This window comes from Euwallacea fornicatus, unplaced genomic scaffold (assembly GCF_040115645.1).
Source record: "Euwallacea fornicatus isolate EFF26 unplaced genomic scaffold, ASM4011564v1 scaffold_46, whole genome shotgun sequence".
In the NCBI taxonomy this organism is placed as follows: Eukaryota; Metazoa; Arthropoda; class Insecta; order Coleoptera; family Curculionidae; genus Euwallacea; species Euwallacea fornicatus.
Window position 1 is genome coordinate 937,068 of NW_027096014.1, and position 14,103 is coordinate 951,170.

Here is a 14,103-nt window from a genome sequence, read left to right on the forward strand (position 1 = left end):
AAACTTTGAAGCTCGATAGCTTCGGCAAATGAAGACCAAATTTGTTAAACAAAGTGTCAAATTAATCAGCTCGACGAGATCTTTAAAATGACACAACATTTCATTATTACATCTTGTTGAACTTCCAAGAAAAATAGTACTTTATGTCCTCAAAAACACAACTTTTGTGACTTTTCAAAATTTGAAGCTCGATAATTTCGGCAAATGTGGACCAAATTTCTTAAACAAAGTGTCAAAGTAATCACCTCAACGAGATTTTGAAGATGTCACAACACATGATGATTACATCTTGTTGAACTTCCAAGAAAAATAGTACTTTATGTGCTCAAACACACAACTTTTGTGACTTTTCAAAATTTGAAGCTCGATAATTTCGGCAAATGTGGACCAAATTTCTTAAACAAAGTGTCAAAGTAATCACCTCAACGAGATTTTGAAGATGTCACAACACATGATGATTACATCTTGTTGAACTTCCAAGAAAAATAGTACTTTACGTGCTCAAACACACAACTTGTGTGACTTTTCAAACTTTGAAGCTCGATAACTTCGGCAAATGAGTACCAAATTCCTTAAACAAAGTGTCAAATTAATCAGCTCGACGAGATTTTGAAGATGTCACAACACATCAGAATTGCATCTTGTTGAACTTCCAAGAAAAATAGTACTTTATGTGCTCAAACAAACAACTTTTGTGACTTTTCCAATTTTGAAGCTCGATAACTTTGGCAAATGTGGACCAAATTTGTTAAACAGAGTGTCAAATTAATCAGCTCAACGAGATTATGAAGATGTCATAACACATCATGATTACATCTTGTTGAACTTCCAAGAAAAATAGTACTTTATGTGTTCAAACACACAACTTTTGTGACTTTGGAATCTTTGAAGCTCGATAGCTTCGGCAAATGAAGACCAAATTTGTTATACAAAGTGTCAAATTAATCAGCTCGACGAGATTTTGAATATGTCACAACACATCATGATTGCATCTTGTTGAATTTCCAAGAAAAATAGTACTTTACGTGCTCAAACACACAACTTGTGTGACTTTTCAAACTTTGAAGCTCGATAGCTTCGGCAAATGAAGACCAAATTTGTTAAACAAAGTGTCAAATTAATCAGCTTGACGAGATTTTGAATATGTCACAACACATCATGATTGCATCTTGTTGAATTTCCAAGAAAAATAGTACTTTACGTGCTCAAACACACAACTTGTGTGACTTTTCAAACTTTGAAGCTCGATAGCTTCGGCAAATGAAGACCAAATTTGTTAAACAAAGTGTCAAATTAATCAGCTCGACGAGATTTTGAATATGTCACAACACATCATGATTACATCTTGTTGAACTTCCAAGAAAAATAGTACTTTATGTGCTCAAACACACAACTTTTGTGACTTTTCAAACTTTGAAGCTCGATAGCTTCGGCAAATGTGGACCAAATTTGTTAAACAAAGTGTCAAATTAATCAGCTCGACGAGATTTTGAAGATGTCACAACACATCATGATTACATCTTGTTGAACTTCCCAGAAAAATAGTACTTTATGTGCTCAAACACACAACTTTTGTGACTTTTCAAATTTTGAACCTCGATAACTTCGGCAAATTAGTACCAAATTCCTTAAACAAAGTGTCAAATTAATCAGCTCGACGAGATTTTGAAGATGTCACAACACATCAGAATTGCATCTTGTTGAACTTCCAAGAAAAATAGTACTTTATGTGCTCAAACACACAACTTTTGTGACTTTTCAAAATTTGAAGCTCGATAATTTCGGCAAATGTGGACCAAATTTCTTAAACAAAGTGTCAAAGTAATCACCTCAACGAGATTCTGAAGATGTCACAACACATGATGATTACATCTTGTTGAACTTCCAAGAAAAATAGTACTTTATGTGCTCAAACACACAACTTTTGTGACTTTGGAATCTTTGAAGCTCGATAGCTTCGGCAAATGAAGACCAAATTTGTTATACAAAGTGTCAAATTAATCAGCTCGACGAGATTTTGAATATGTCACAACACATCATGATTGCATCTTGTTGAATTTCCAAGAAAAATAGTACTTTACGTGCTCAAACACACAACTTGTGTGACTTTTCAAACTTTGAAGCTCGATAACTTCGGCAAATGAGTACCAAATTCCTTAAACAAAGTGTCAAATTAATCAGCTCGACGAGATCTTTAAAATGACACAACAATTCATGATTGCATCTTGTTGAACTTCCCAGAAAAATAGTTCTTTATGTGTTCAAACACACAACTTTTGTGACTTTTGAATCTTTGAAGCTCGATAGCTTCGGCAAATGAAGACCAAATTTGTTATACAAAGTGTCAAATTAATCAGCTCGACGAGATTTTGAATATGTCACAACACATCATGATTGCATCTTGTTGAATTTCCAAGAAAAATAGTACTTTACGTGCTCAAACACACAACTTGTGTGACTTTTCAAACTTTGAAGCTCGATAACTTCGGCAAATGAGTACCAAATTCCTTAAACAAAGTGTCAAATTAATCAGCTCGACGAGATTTTGAAGATGTCACAACACATCAGAATTGCATCTTGTTGAACTTCCAAGAAAAATAGTACTTTATGTGCTCAAACAAACAACTTTTGTGACTTTTCCAATTTTGAAGCTCGATAACTTTGGCAAATGTGGACCAAATTTGTTAAACAGAGTGTCAAATTAATCAGCTCAACGAGATTATGAAGATGTCATAACATATCATGATTACATCTTGTTGAACTTCCAAGAAAAATAGTACTTTATGTGTTCAAACACACAACTTTTGTGACTTTGGAATCTTTGAAGCTCGATAGCTTCGGCAAATGAAGACCAAATTTGTTATACAAAGTGTCAAATTAATCAGCTCGACGAGATTTTGAATATGTCACAACACATCATGATTGCATCTTGTTGAATTTCCAAGAAAAATAGTACTTTACGTGCTCAAACACACAACTTGTGTGACTTTTCAAACTTTGAAGCTCGATAGCTTCGGCAAATGAAGACCAAATTTGTTAAACAAAGTGTCAAATTAATCAGCTTGACGAGATTTTGAATATGTCACAACACATCATGATTGCATCTTGTTGAATTTCCAAGAAAAATAGTACTTTACGTGCTCAAACACACAACTTGTGTGACTTTTCAAACTTTGAAGCTCGATAGCTTCGGCAAATGAAGACCAAATTTGTTAAACAAAGTGTCAAATTAATCAGCTCGACGAGATTTTGAATATGTCACAACACATCATGATTACATCTTGTTGAACTTCCAAGAAAAATAGTACTTTATGTGCTCAAACATACAACTTTTGTGACTTTTCAAACTTTGAAGCTCGATAGCTTCGGCAAATGTGGACCAAATTTGTTAAACAAAGTGTCAAATTAATCAGCTCGACGAGATTTTGAAGATGTCACAACACATCATGATTACATCTTGTTGAACTTCCAAGAAAAATAGTACTTTATGTGCTCAAACACACAACTTTTGTGACTTTTCAAACTTTGAAGCTCGATAGCTTCGGCAAATGTGGACCAAATTTGTTAAACAAAGTGTCAAATTAATCAGCTCGACGAGATTTTGAAGATGTCACAACACATCATGATTACATCTTGTTGAACTTCCCAGAAAAATAGTACTTTATGTGCTCAAACACACAACTTTTGTGACTTTTCAAATTTTGAAGCTCGATAACTTCGGCAAATTAGTACCAAATTCCTTAAACAAAGTGTCAAATTAATCAGCTCGACGAGATTTTGAAGATGTCACAACACATCAGAATTGCATCTTGTTGAACTTCCAAGAAAAATAGTACTTTACGTGCTCAAACACACAACTTGTGTGACTTTTCAAACTTTGAAGCTCGATAGCTTCGGCAAATGAAGACCAAATTTGTTAAACAAAGTGTCAAATTAATCAGCTCGACGAGATTTTGAATATGTCACAACACATCATGATTACATCTTGTTGAACTTCCAAGAAAAATAGTACTTTATGTGCTCAAACACACAACTTTTGTGACTTTTCAAACTTTGAAGCTCGATAGCTTCGGCAAATGTGGACCAAATTTGTTAAACAAAGTGTCAAATTAATCAGCTCGACGAGATTTTGAAGATGTCACAACACATCATGATTACATCTTGTTGAACTTCCAAGAAAAATAGTACTTTATGTGCTCAAACACACAACTTTTGTGACTTTTCAAACTTTGAAGCTCGATAGCTTCGGCAAATGTGGACCACATTTGTTAAACAAAGTGTCAAATTAATCAGCTCGACGAGATTTTGAAGATGTCACAACACATCATGATTACATCTTGTTGAACTTCCCAGAAAAATAGTACTTTATGTGCTCAAACACACAACTTTTGTGACTTTTCAAATTTTGAAGCTCGATAACTTCGGCAAATTAGTACCAAATTCCTTAAACAAAGTGTCAAATTAATCAGCTCGACGAGATTTTGAAGATGTCACAACACATCACAATTGCATCTTGTTGAACTTCCAAGAAAAATAGTACTTTATGTGCTCAAACACACAACTTTTGTGACTTTTCAAACTTTGAAGCTCGATAGCTTCGGCAAATGAAGACCAAATTTGTTAAACAAAGTGTCAAATTAATCAGCTCGACGAGATCTTTAAAATGACACAACATTTCATTATTACATCTTGTTGAACTTCCAAGAAAAATAGTACTTTATGTCCTCAAAAACACAACTTTTGTGACTTTTCAAAATTTGAAGCTCGATAATTTCGGCAAATGTGGACCAAATTTCTTAAACAAAGTGTCAAAGTAATCACCTCAACGAGATTTTGAAGATGTCACAACACATGATGATTACATCTTGTTGAACTTCCAAGAAAAATAGTACTTTATGTGCTCAAACACACAACTTGTGTGACTTTTCAAACTTTGAAGCTCGATAACTTCGGCAAATGAGTACCAAATTCCTTAAACAAAGTGTCAAATTAATCAGCTCGACGAGATCTTTAAAATGACACAACAATTCATGATTGCATCTTGTTGAACTTCCCAGAAAAATAGTCCTTTATGTGTTCAAACACACAACTTTTGTGACTTTTGAATCTTTGAAGCTCGATAGCTTCGGCAAATGAAGACCAAATTTGTTATACAAAGTGTCAAATTAATCAGCTCGACGAGATTTTGAATATGTCACAACACATCATGATTGCATCTTGTTGAATTTCCAAGAAAAATAGTACTTTACGTGCTCAAACACACAACTTGTGTGACTTTTCAAACTTTGAAGCTCGATAACTTCGGCAAATGAGTACCAAATTCCTTAAACAAAGTGTCAAATTAATCAGCTCGACGAGATTTTGAAGATGTCACAACACATCAGAATTGCATCTTGTTGAACTTCCAAGAAAAATAGTACTTTATGTTCTCAAACAAACAACTTTTGTGACTTTTCCAATTTTGAAGCTCGATAACTTTGGCAAATGTGGACCAAATTTGTTAAACAGAGTGTCAAATTAATCAGCTCAACGAGATTATGAAGATGTCATAACACATCATGATTACATCTTGTTGAACTTCCAAGAAAAATAGTACTTTATGTGTTCAAACACACAACTTTTGTGACTTTGGAATCTTTGAAGCTCGATAGCTTCGGCAAATGAAGACCAAATTTGTTATACAAAGTGTCAAATTAATCAGCTCGACGAGATTTTGAATATGTCACAACACATCATGATTGCATCTTGTTGAATTTCCAAGAAAAATAGTACTTTACGTGCTCAAACACACAACTTGTGTGACTTTTCAAACTTTGAAGCTCGATAGCTTCGGCAAATGAAGACCAAATTTGTTAAACAAAGTGTCAAATTAATCAGCTTGACGAGATTTTGAATATGTCACAACACATCATGATTGCATCTTGTTGAATTTCCAAGAAAAATAGTACTTTACGTGCTCAAACACACAACTTGTGTGACTTTTCAAACTTTGAAGCTCGATAGCTTCGGCAAATGAAGACCAAATTTGTTAAACAAAGTGTCAAATTAATCAGCTCGACGAGATTTTGAATATGTCACAACACATCATGATTACATCTTGTTGAACTTCCAAGAAAAATAGTACTTTATGTGCTCAAACACACAACTTTTGTGACTTTTCAAACTTTGAAGCTCGATAGCTTCGGCAAATGTGGACCAAATTTGTTAAACAAAGTGTCAAATTAATCAGCTCGACGAGATTTTGAAGATGTCACAACACATCATGATTACATCTTGTTGAACTTCCAAGAAAAATAGTACTTTATGTGCTCAAACACACAACTTTTGTGACTTTTCAAAATTTGAAGCTCGATAGCTTCGGCAAATGTGGACCAAATTTGTTAAACAAAGTGTCAAATTAATCAGCTCGACGAGATTTTGAATATGTCACAACACATCATGATTGCATCTTGTTGAATTTCCAAGAAAAATAGTACTTTACGTGCTCAAACACACAACTTGTGTGACTTTTCAAACTTTGAAGCTCGATAACTTCGGCAAATGAGTACCAAATTCCTTAAACAAAGTGTCAAATTAATCAGCTCGACGAGATCTTTAAAATGACACAACAATTCATGATTGCATCTTGTTGAACTTCCCAGAAAAATAGTTCTTTATGTGTTCAAACACACAACTTTTGTGACTTTTGAATCTTTGAAGCTCGATAGCTTCGGCAAATGAAGACCAAATTTGTTATACAAAGTGTCAAATTAATCAGCTCGACGAGATTTTGAATATGTCACAACACATCATGATTGCATCTTGTTGAATTTCCAAGAAAAATAGTACTTTACGTGGTCAAACACACAACTTGTGTGACTTTTCAAACTTTGAAGCTCGATAACTTCGGCAAATGATGTTGGTCCTTGATGTGAAACTCACGTTGAACGTTGACTGGACTATTGAAGGACCACCCTGATCTTACAGGATCAGGGACACTGGGTTCTGGTTTCAATTAATTAACACCCCGAAACAATAATAACGATTTATTGAACTGCTGCTAATTAATTTGGCCAGACGAGTAAGGACTAACTGACAACGAGCCACTATATAAATTTTGTGGTTCAGTTAAGTCCCTGAGTATTGATTCAAAGTATCTATATTTTTTATTCTATTTCCCGAAGAATTTACTAACGGTTTGTTCGAGTTCTTGTCAAAAAATCAAAAAGAAAAAGCCCCGCAATCTCCCTTCCCAGATCTTAAGTACCAGAATGCCAGAACCTCCAGGCAGAGGCGTGCTGCCTTCCCGGGCCAACTTTCACACATCTGGTACCTATTTTTAAGGAATGTGACCGTTAGTCGGGTACTTATACGACGCACTTCTATTAGGATACACGATAAGCTTTCTTAGCTCATCGTAGATATCCCAATTTCTTGCGTCGTAAAAGGGAACGAACATATCTCTCCCCGCACTAAGCGGCCCTTTTCCCTCTTGAGGTAGTTTGGTTTACTGAAGAATACTGGGAAATAAGTTGCGGGACAGAGGCGTAACTTAAGGTCTTAAATTATAACTTAATCTATTTCTTATTTAAATGGACCTACGTCTTAACATGCCGGCCCCGTTAAAAAGTCCCTACTTTTTAAGTTCCTTAAATTTTAATTCTCACCCGTAGGTAACGGGCAGATTTTGGACACTGTTCTCTTTGATATTGTTCCGTTTGGCAACCGCACTGTCACTACACGTATCACATTGTCCTTCCCTTTGTGAAGTTGTACAACTCGGGCTAATGACCATCGAAGTGGTGGCAGGTTGTCTTCAACTAACAGTACTAAGGATCCAATTTCTATAGATTTATCAGCCGACTTTTTCCATTTACTTCTATTTTGGAGACTTGCTAGGTAGTCCTTAACCCAGTTACTCCAGAATTGCTGTTGCAATTGTTGGACACGTTCATATCGAGACAACTGAGATATGGGACTATCTCTAACATCGTGTTGAGGGGGGCTTACCAGTGAGTCACCAATAAGGAAATGCGCGGGAGTAAGGGGTAGATAGTCATTTATATCGTTAGAGGTTGGCGTTAGTGGACGTGAGTTTAGACATGCTTCAATTTTTACCAATAAGGTATACATCTCTTCATAGGCTAAAGCCGAATCTCCTAAAACACGGCGAAGGTGAAATTTGGTTGATTTAACTGCCGCTTCCCATAATCCACCCATATGAGCGCTACGGGCTGGTAAAAAATGCCACCGGATTTGATCATTTGCTAAATGTGTCGATACAGCATTGACATGCAATTTATTGTTTAGTAATGCTTGAAGTTCGAGAAAATGATTATTTGCCCCCACGAAATTGGAGCCATTATCCGAGTAGATATCAGTGGGCTTTCCTCGCCTTGAACAGAACCGATCTAGCGCGTTTAAAAAACTAACGGTAGAGAGGTCCCTAACCAGCTCTATGTGTATTGCTCGCGTAGCGAAACAAACAAAAATACAAATGTATGTTTTTACACGTTTAGATCTACGTAACGTACCCTCCTTTACTAATATGGGTCCTGCATAATCTATTCCGCAATTCGAAAAAGGTCGTGACGGTGTCACCCTTGCAGCCGGGAGGGAACCCATTAGGAACTTTAATGGTTTTGGTTTTACCTTAAAGCATCTTATACACCTACTTAGAATAGTCTTAATTGCATTTTTTCCATTAACTATCCAATATTGTAGACGTATTATTGATAGGAGGTTCTGGACCCCCGCGTGCAAATGTTTCATATGTTCGTCCATTATTACTAGATCTGTAAATTTATGCTTATATGCTAATATCACTGGATGCCGTTGATCAAACCTACAATCAGAGTTTGTTAATCGTCCTCCCACTCTAATGATTCCTACGGAATCTAGGAAAGGGTTTAGACTTAAAATTTTGCTGTCACTAGCTACTTTGTTATTTTTGTGTAGTTCTTTAATTTCTTTATGAAACGTATCACGTTGCGCCAATTTTATTAATATTCTTTGAGCTTCATTGAGTTCTTCAACGGTCAAACAGGAAGACGTGTTTTTTGTTTTCGTTAGACTTTGTTCTTTAAATCGCCATATGTATGCGACTATGCGACGAAGTTTAAATAATGTCGAGAATCTACTAAAAATGTCAAAGGTGGGTTTGTCAATACTAGCGTGGGTCATGATTTTGTTTTCCACAGAACTGTTCGTTTTGAGTTCCGGTAACCGATCTAAAGAAATTTCCTCGTTTTCCGATTCTATTACCATTTGTGACTGAGATTCGCGTAAAAAATTAGGACCGTGGAACCAGAGTTCACATTGTAATAGCTCTTTTGGGCTTAGCCCCCTTGAGATTACATCCGCAGGATTATCTTTGCTTGGTACATGGGCCCAATTCTCCTCTTTTGATAATTCCGTGATTTTTGCCACCCGATTAGCGACAAATGTTTTAAGGTTAGACGGTTCGATTTTTATCCATGCCAGGACAATTTTGGAGTCTGTAAAATATTTTACGTGTGATATGGGTATATCCAATATTCGTTTCATAGTATCCATTAGCTTAGCTAACAGGTGAGCGGCTAATAGTTCGAGTCGAGGTAACGTCAGCTTTTTAACTGGAGCTACTCGTGATTTCCCAGTTAAAAGTCGAAGATTGTGATTGCCAAGGTCGTCTATTGATCCTACATAGATACATGCTCCGTAGGCCTTTTCTGAGCTGTCGCTGAAGCCGAATAATGTAATCCGAATCGCGTTGCCTAATATTACGTGCCTGTCTACCTTGCATTCGTTTAAACATTCTAGTTGAGCTGCAAAGTCCTGCCACAGTTGTCTAAGTTCCTTGGGGACCTCTTGATCCCAATCGAGTTGCAATTTCCATAGTGATTGAATAATTAATTTGGCCCTAATCATTGCTGGCCCGATCAGACCAAGAGGGTCGAAGATCTGAGAGATGGTTGACAAAATGGTTCTCTTTGTCACGCAGGTTGCATCGAGCTTAACCTTGACCGTATACTTTAGAATATCTTGTTCGGGATCCCAAGATATTCCCAAAGTTTTCAATTCCTTCTCATTGTGCGAAAGAATGAAGCTATCAAGGTTTTCATTATCATTTGATTTTAGAATTTTCTTTAATACAGTTCCACTATTTGAAGACCATTTTCTTAGTTTGAAATTGGCTTGGTTCATTATTTCGTTAAGTTCTTGGTAAATGTCCCATGCCTCTGCTTCCGAATCCACGCTAACTAATAAGTCGTCCATATAGAAGGAACGTTTTATTATTTCCGATGTTCGAGGATATATGTTCATGTTTTGTTCTGCTAGTTCTACCAAACAGCGTGTGGCTTGAAAGGGTGCACTCGATGTGCCGTACGTCACTGTGTTCAGTTTATAAACTTCGACAGGATCTTTACCATTCGACCGCCACAAAATTTTCTGAAATTCTCGTTCGTTTTCCTCAATTTTTATGCATCTATACATCATCTTGATGTCTGCACTTAAAACTGTTTTTCGAAGACGTAACCGTAACAATATGGCATACAGCTCGTCTTGTACTACCGGGCCAACCATTAAGGTATCATTTAGCGAAATTCCCGTGGTAGTTTTGCAACTTGCGTCGAAAACTACACGGCATTTTGTGGTGATTGAGTTTTTCACCACCGCACTGTGGGGCAGAAAATAGCTCTTGCTTGACAAAGAGTCGTCGTCTTCGATTGATCCCTGTCGCGTCATGTGACCTAAGGCTTCGTACTCGGCCATAAAGTCTACATATTGCTTTTTTAATTCCTCGTTCTTCGCTAGCTTTTTCTCCAAATACATTAGTCGTTTTAACGCTATGGTTTTTGAATCTCCGAGACCTAAGTTTACATCATATTTAAAGGGGTACCTAACTATAAAGTTGTTATCTTTATCGCGGGTCGTGGTTTGCGTAAAGTATTCTTCACAGTAGGTTTCCTCTTTCGATAAAATTTTTGATTCCTCAAATTCCTCAACGTGCCAGAATTTGGTTAGAGAGTCATGTAGCATTTTATTCGATATTCGCGTTGATAAATTGCATACCGTTTTTTGAGTACGTGTTTTAAAAATTTCCAAATTTCCCGATATCACCCATCCTAAGGACGTTTCTTGTAATATCGGCAACTTATTACCTAATCTTATTTTCCCTGAGCCCAATAAGTCGTAAAATATGTCTACCCCTAGTAAAACGTCGATTTGTTTTGGTTCATTAAATTTCTCATCGGCTAAATTAATATGGGTTGGAACCTTTAACAACGATTTAGAGAATTTAAACAAAGGTAAATTTTCAGTAAGGGTTGGTAAAACTAAAAATGTTAAATTGGCCGAAAAGTTATTAAATCTCGATTTGATTTTAGTGGAAGTTTGTTTGTTAATTTTCGTAACGACTTGACTGATGCCTGATAAGGGAATTTGGATTTTTTTGCAACCTAAATTTAATTTTTTACACAGACTTTCGCTTATTAAATTTGATTGGCTTCCAGAATCCAGTAGCGCATTACACTTATGCCAATTTCCCCTTTCATCAACAATCAAAATTATAGCGGTTGATAGCAATACTTGATTATTTCCCAAACTAGCAGAGGCTAAAGATAATGAGTAATCAACACTTTCGTTGACGTCATCGTCGTTTTGATCGCTCGTCAGTCTTGGACGCTCCGTTGATCCAAAACACTTTTCCTTACGTACACTTTGAGTAGCAGTCATGGAGGATGTACTTTTTGGCAAATCTTTTCTTTCTGCGGGTACTGAGGACACTCTTTTGCTGTCGTTCTTAAGGCTTTGAGCACGCTCATCCCCTTGACGTTTCTCATAATGTAGCGCTGTATTGTGTGTTTGATTGCATTTTTTGCAACCGCTCGACTTACATTCCTGTTTGCGATGACCTACTCGTAAGCAATTACTACACAACTTATGTTTTCGAACTTCTTCATACCTTTCAGATACTGACAGTTGGGTAAACCGAGGGCACTGGTAAATTAAATGATTTCCGCTGCACAAATAACAATCTTTGTTAATCCTTTCAGTTAAAGCATATGACTGATTTTTAAACTGAGAGAATCCGATTCTTTTTTCCTGATTTCTGATTTCGGTTGTACCTTTATCATATTTATGTGACTGAAGCCTTGAAAAACTACTTGATGATTCCAACGTAAAACATTTTTCAGTTAAGAAATCAAGTAATTGTTCAGTCGTAGGACATTCATTTTGATACTGTGTTCGTTCCCACTCACGATTAGTATTATCGTCTAATTTGCTTAAAATTAAAGTATTCAATAATGGATCCCACTTGTCGACAGGTAATTTTAATTTTTCCAACGCAGCTATATGTTGGTGAACTGTATCTACAAGTTTCCTTATAGCTGTCGCTGATTCTTTATTTGCGTTCGGTAAATTAAATAGTATATTTTTCACGTGAAATTTAACTACAACTTTTTTATTTTCGTAACGTTTTTGTAATAAATTTAAAGCTATTGAATAATTTTCAGGCATTATATCAATTGAATCTATTAGTTTCAGCGCGTCGCCCTTACAACACAATTTTAGATACAGTAATTTTTCTGTATCGCTTAAATCAGTTCTCTTATGTACTACCGAGTCAAAAATACTTTTAAAACTAAACCACGTTTCGCAGCTGCCAAAAAATGAGGGTAACCCTAAATCTGGTAATTTTCCTAATTTTCCGAATGGTTTTAAATTTCCTGATTGCATGCTATTTCCACTGAGATCCGTGTTAACCGATCTTATGAACTTTTTTGCTTGTGAAATTGCATCATAATAAGCTGATTCCGTTTCAAGCCGATTTTCTTCTTCGATTGAATTCATAAACTCTAAACGAGTTTGAATTCTATCGAATTCCTCAAGATCTTTCTCTATGCTCTTGAGGCGTATTTCACAAGAGATTGTATCATTAACATCTATACTGTCAGTTAGGTACTGTTCAAAGCGAGACAACCGTTTGATTAGTACTGTGCGAGCATAAGAAAGTTCTCGAAATTCACCGCTTTCTGTGGGTAACTCTGTCGAGCCAAGATACTTTTCGGAACTTTGTAAAGTTTTTCCTCTCTTTGCTTTTACCGACATTTTTGACTAATGTTAAATCAACGAAACGATTCAAATTCAAAGTTATGTGTTACGTTCTTGACGCTATCAATCGAGACTCACCAATTTCACCTTCTTTAGTTACGAACAATTCAATACAACTTTGTGACAATCTCAAACAATAAATGACTGTTCTAAAGAGGGAATCGGTAAATGGAGCAATTACGAGGTAAGGTAAATTCAAGAGAAAAAGAGTGATAAAGGAACTGACTCACCGAGGTCTTCTTCCTGGTTTTTGGCGTAGTTTCTCGTTCCACTTGTGAGCTGTGTTTTATAGGCACTGATTCAATCCAGTCGTATCCGGCTCGAAGTGACCAAAAAATATGTTGGTCCTTGATGTGAAACTCACGTTGAACGTTGACTGGACTATTGAAGGACCACCCTGATCTTACAGGATCAGGGACACTGGGTTCTGGTTTCAATTAATTAACACCCCGAAACAATAATAACGATTTATTGAACTGCTGCTAATTAATTTGGCCAGACGAGTAAGGACTAACTGACAACGAGCCACTATATAAATTTTGTGGTTCAGTTAAGTCCCTGAGTATTGATTCAAAGTATCTATATTTTTTATTCTATTTCCCGAAGAATTTACTAACGGTTTGTTCGAGTTCTTGTCAAAAAATCAAAAAGAAAAAGCCCCGCAATCTCCCTTCCCAGATCTTAAGTACCAGAATGCCAGAACCTCCAGGCAGAGGCGTGCTGCCTTCCCGGGCCAACTTTCACACATCTGGTACCTATTTTTAAGGAATGTGACCGTTAGTCGGGTACTTATACGACGCACTTCTATTAGGATACACGATAAGCTTTCTTAGCTCATCGTAGATATCCCAATTTCTTGCGTCGTAAAAGGGAACGAACATATCTCTCCCCGCACTAAGCGGCCCTTTTCCCTCTTGAGGTAGTTTGGTTTACTGAAGAATACTGGGAAATAAGTTGCGGGACAGAGGCGTAACTTAAGGTCTTAAATTATAACTTAATCTATTTCTTATTTAAATGGACCTACGT

The 14,103-nt window shown here is 36.3% G+C and overlaps 1 protein-coding gene across 1 annotated transcript; it reads right to left on the bottom strand.

Moving 5' to 3' along the window:
• Positions 1 to 7,635: 7,635 nt before the first annotated feature.
• Positions 7,636 to 13,074, bottom strand: LOC136349724 (uncharacterized). The gene is made up of 3 exons (XM_066301448.1): positions 8,829 to 13,074; positions 8,514 to 8,631; positions 7,636 to 8,374 (listed from the first exon to the last, which is right to left on the bottom strand). Exons 1-3 carry the CDS (start codon positions 13,072 to 13,074, stop codon positions 7,636 to 7,638), a joined length of 5,103 nt encoding a protein of 1,700 aa, XP_066157545.1.
• Positions 13,075 to 14,103: the final 1,029 nt, after the last annotated feature.

Coding starts and splice junctions, on each gene's coding strand:
- LOC136349724 (XM_066301448.1), bottom strand. CDS start 13,074: ATGTCGGTAAAAGCAAAGAGAGGAAAAACTTTACAAAGTTCCGAAAAG. Junction 8,632..8,828: donor ACGATTAACAAACTCTGATT/GTAGGTTTGATC, acceptor AGATGCTTTAAG/GTAAAACCAAAACCATTAAA. Junction 8,375..8,513: donor ACCCATATTAGTAAAGGAGG/GTACGTTACGTA, acceptor GTTCTGTTCAAG/GCGAGGAAAGCCCACTGATA.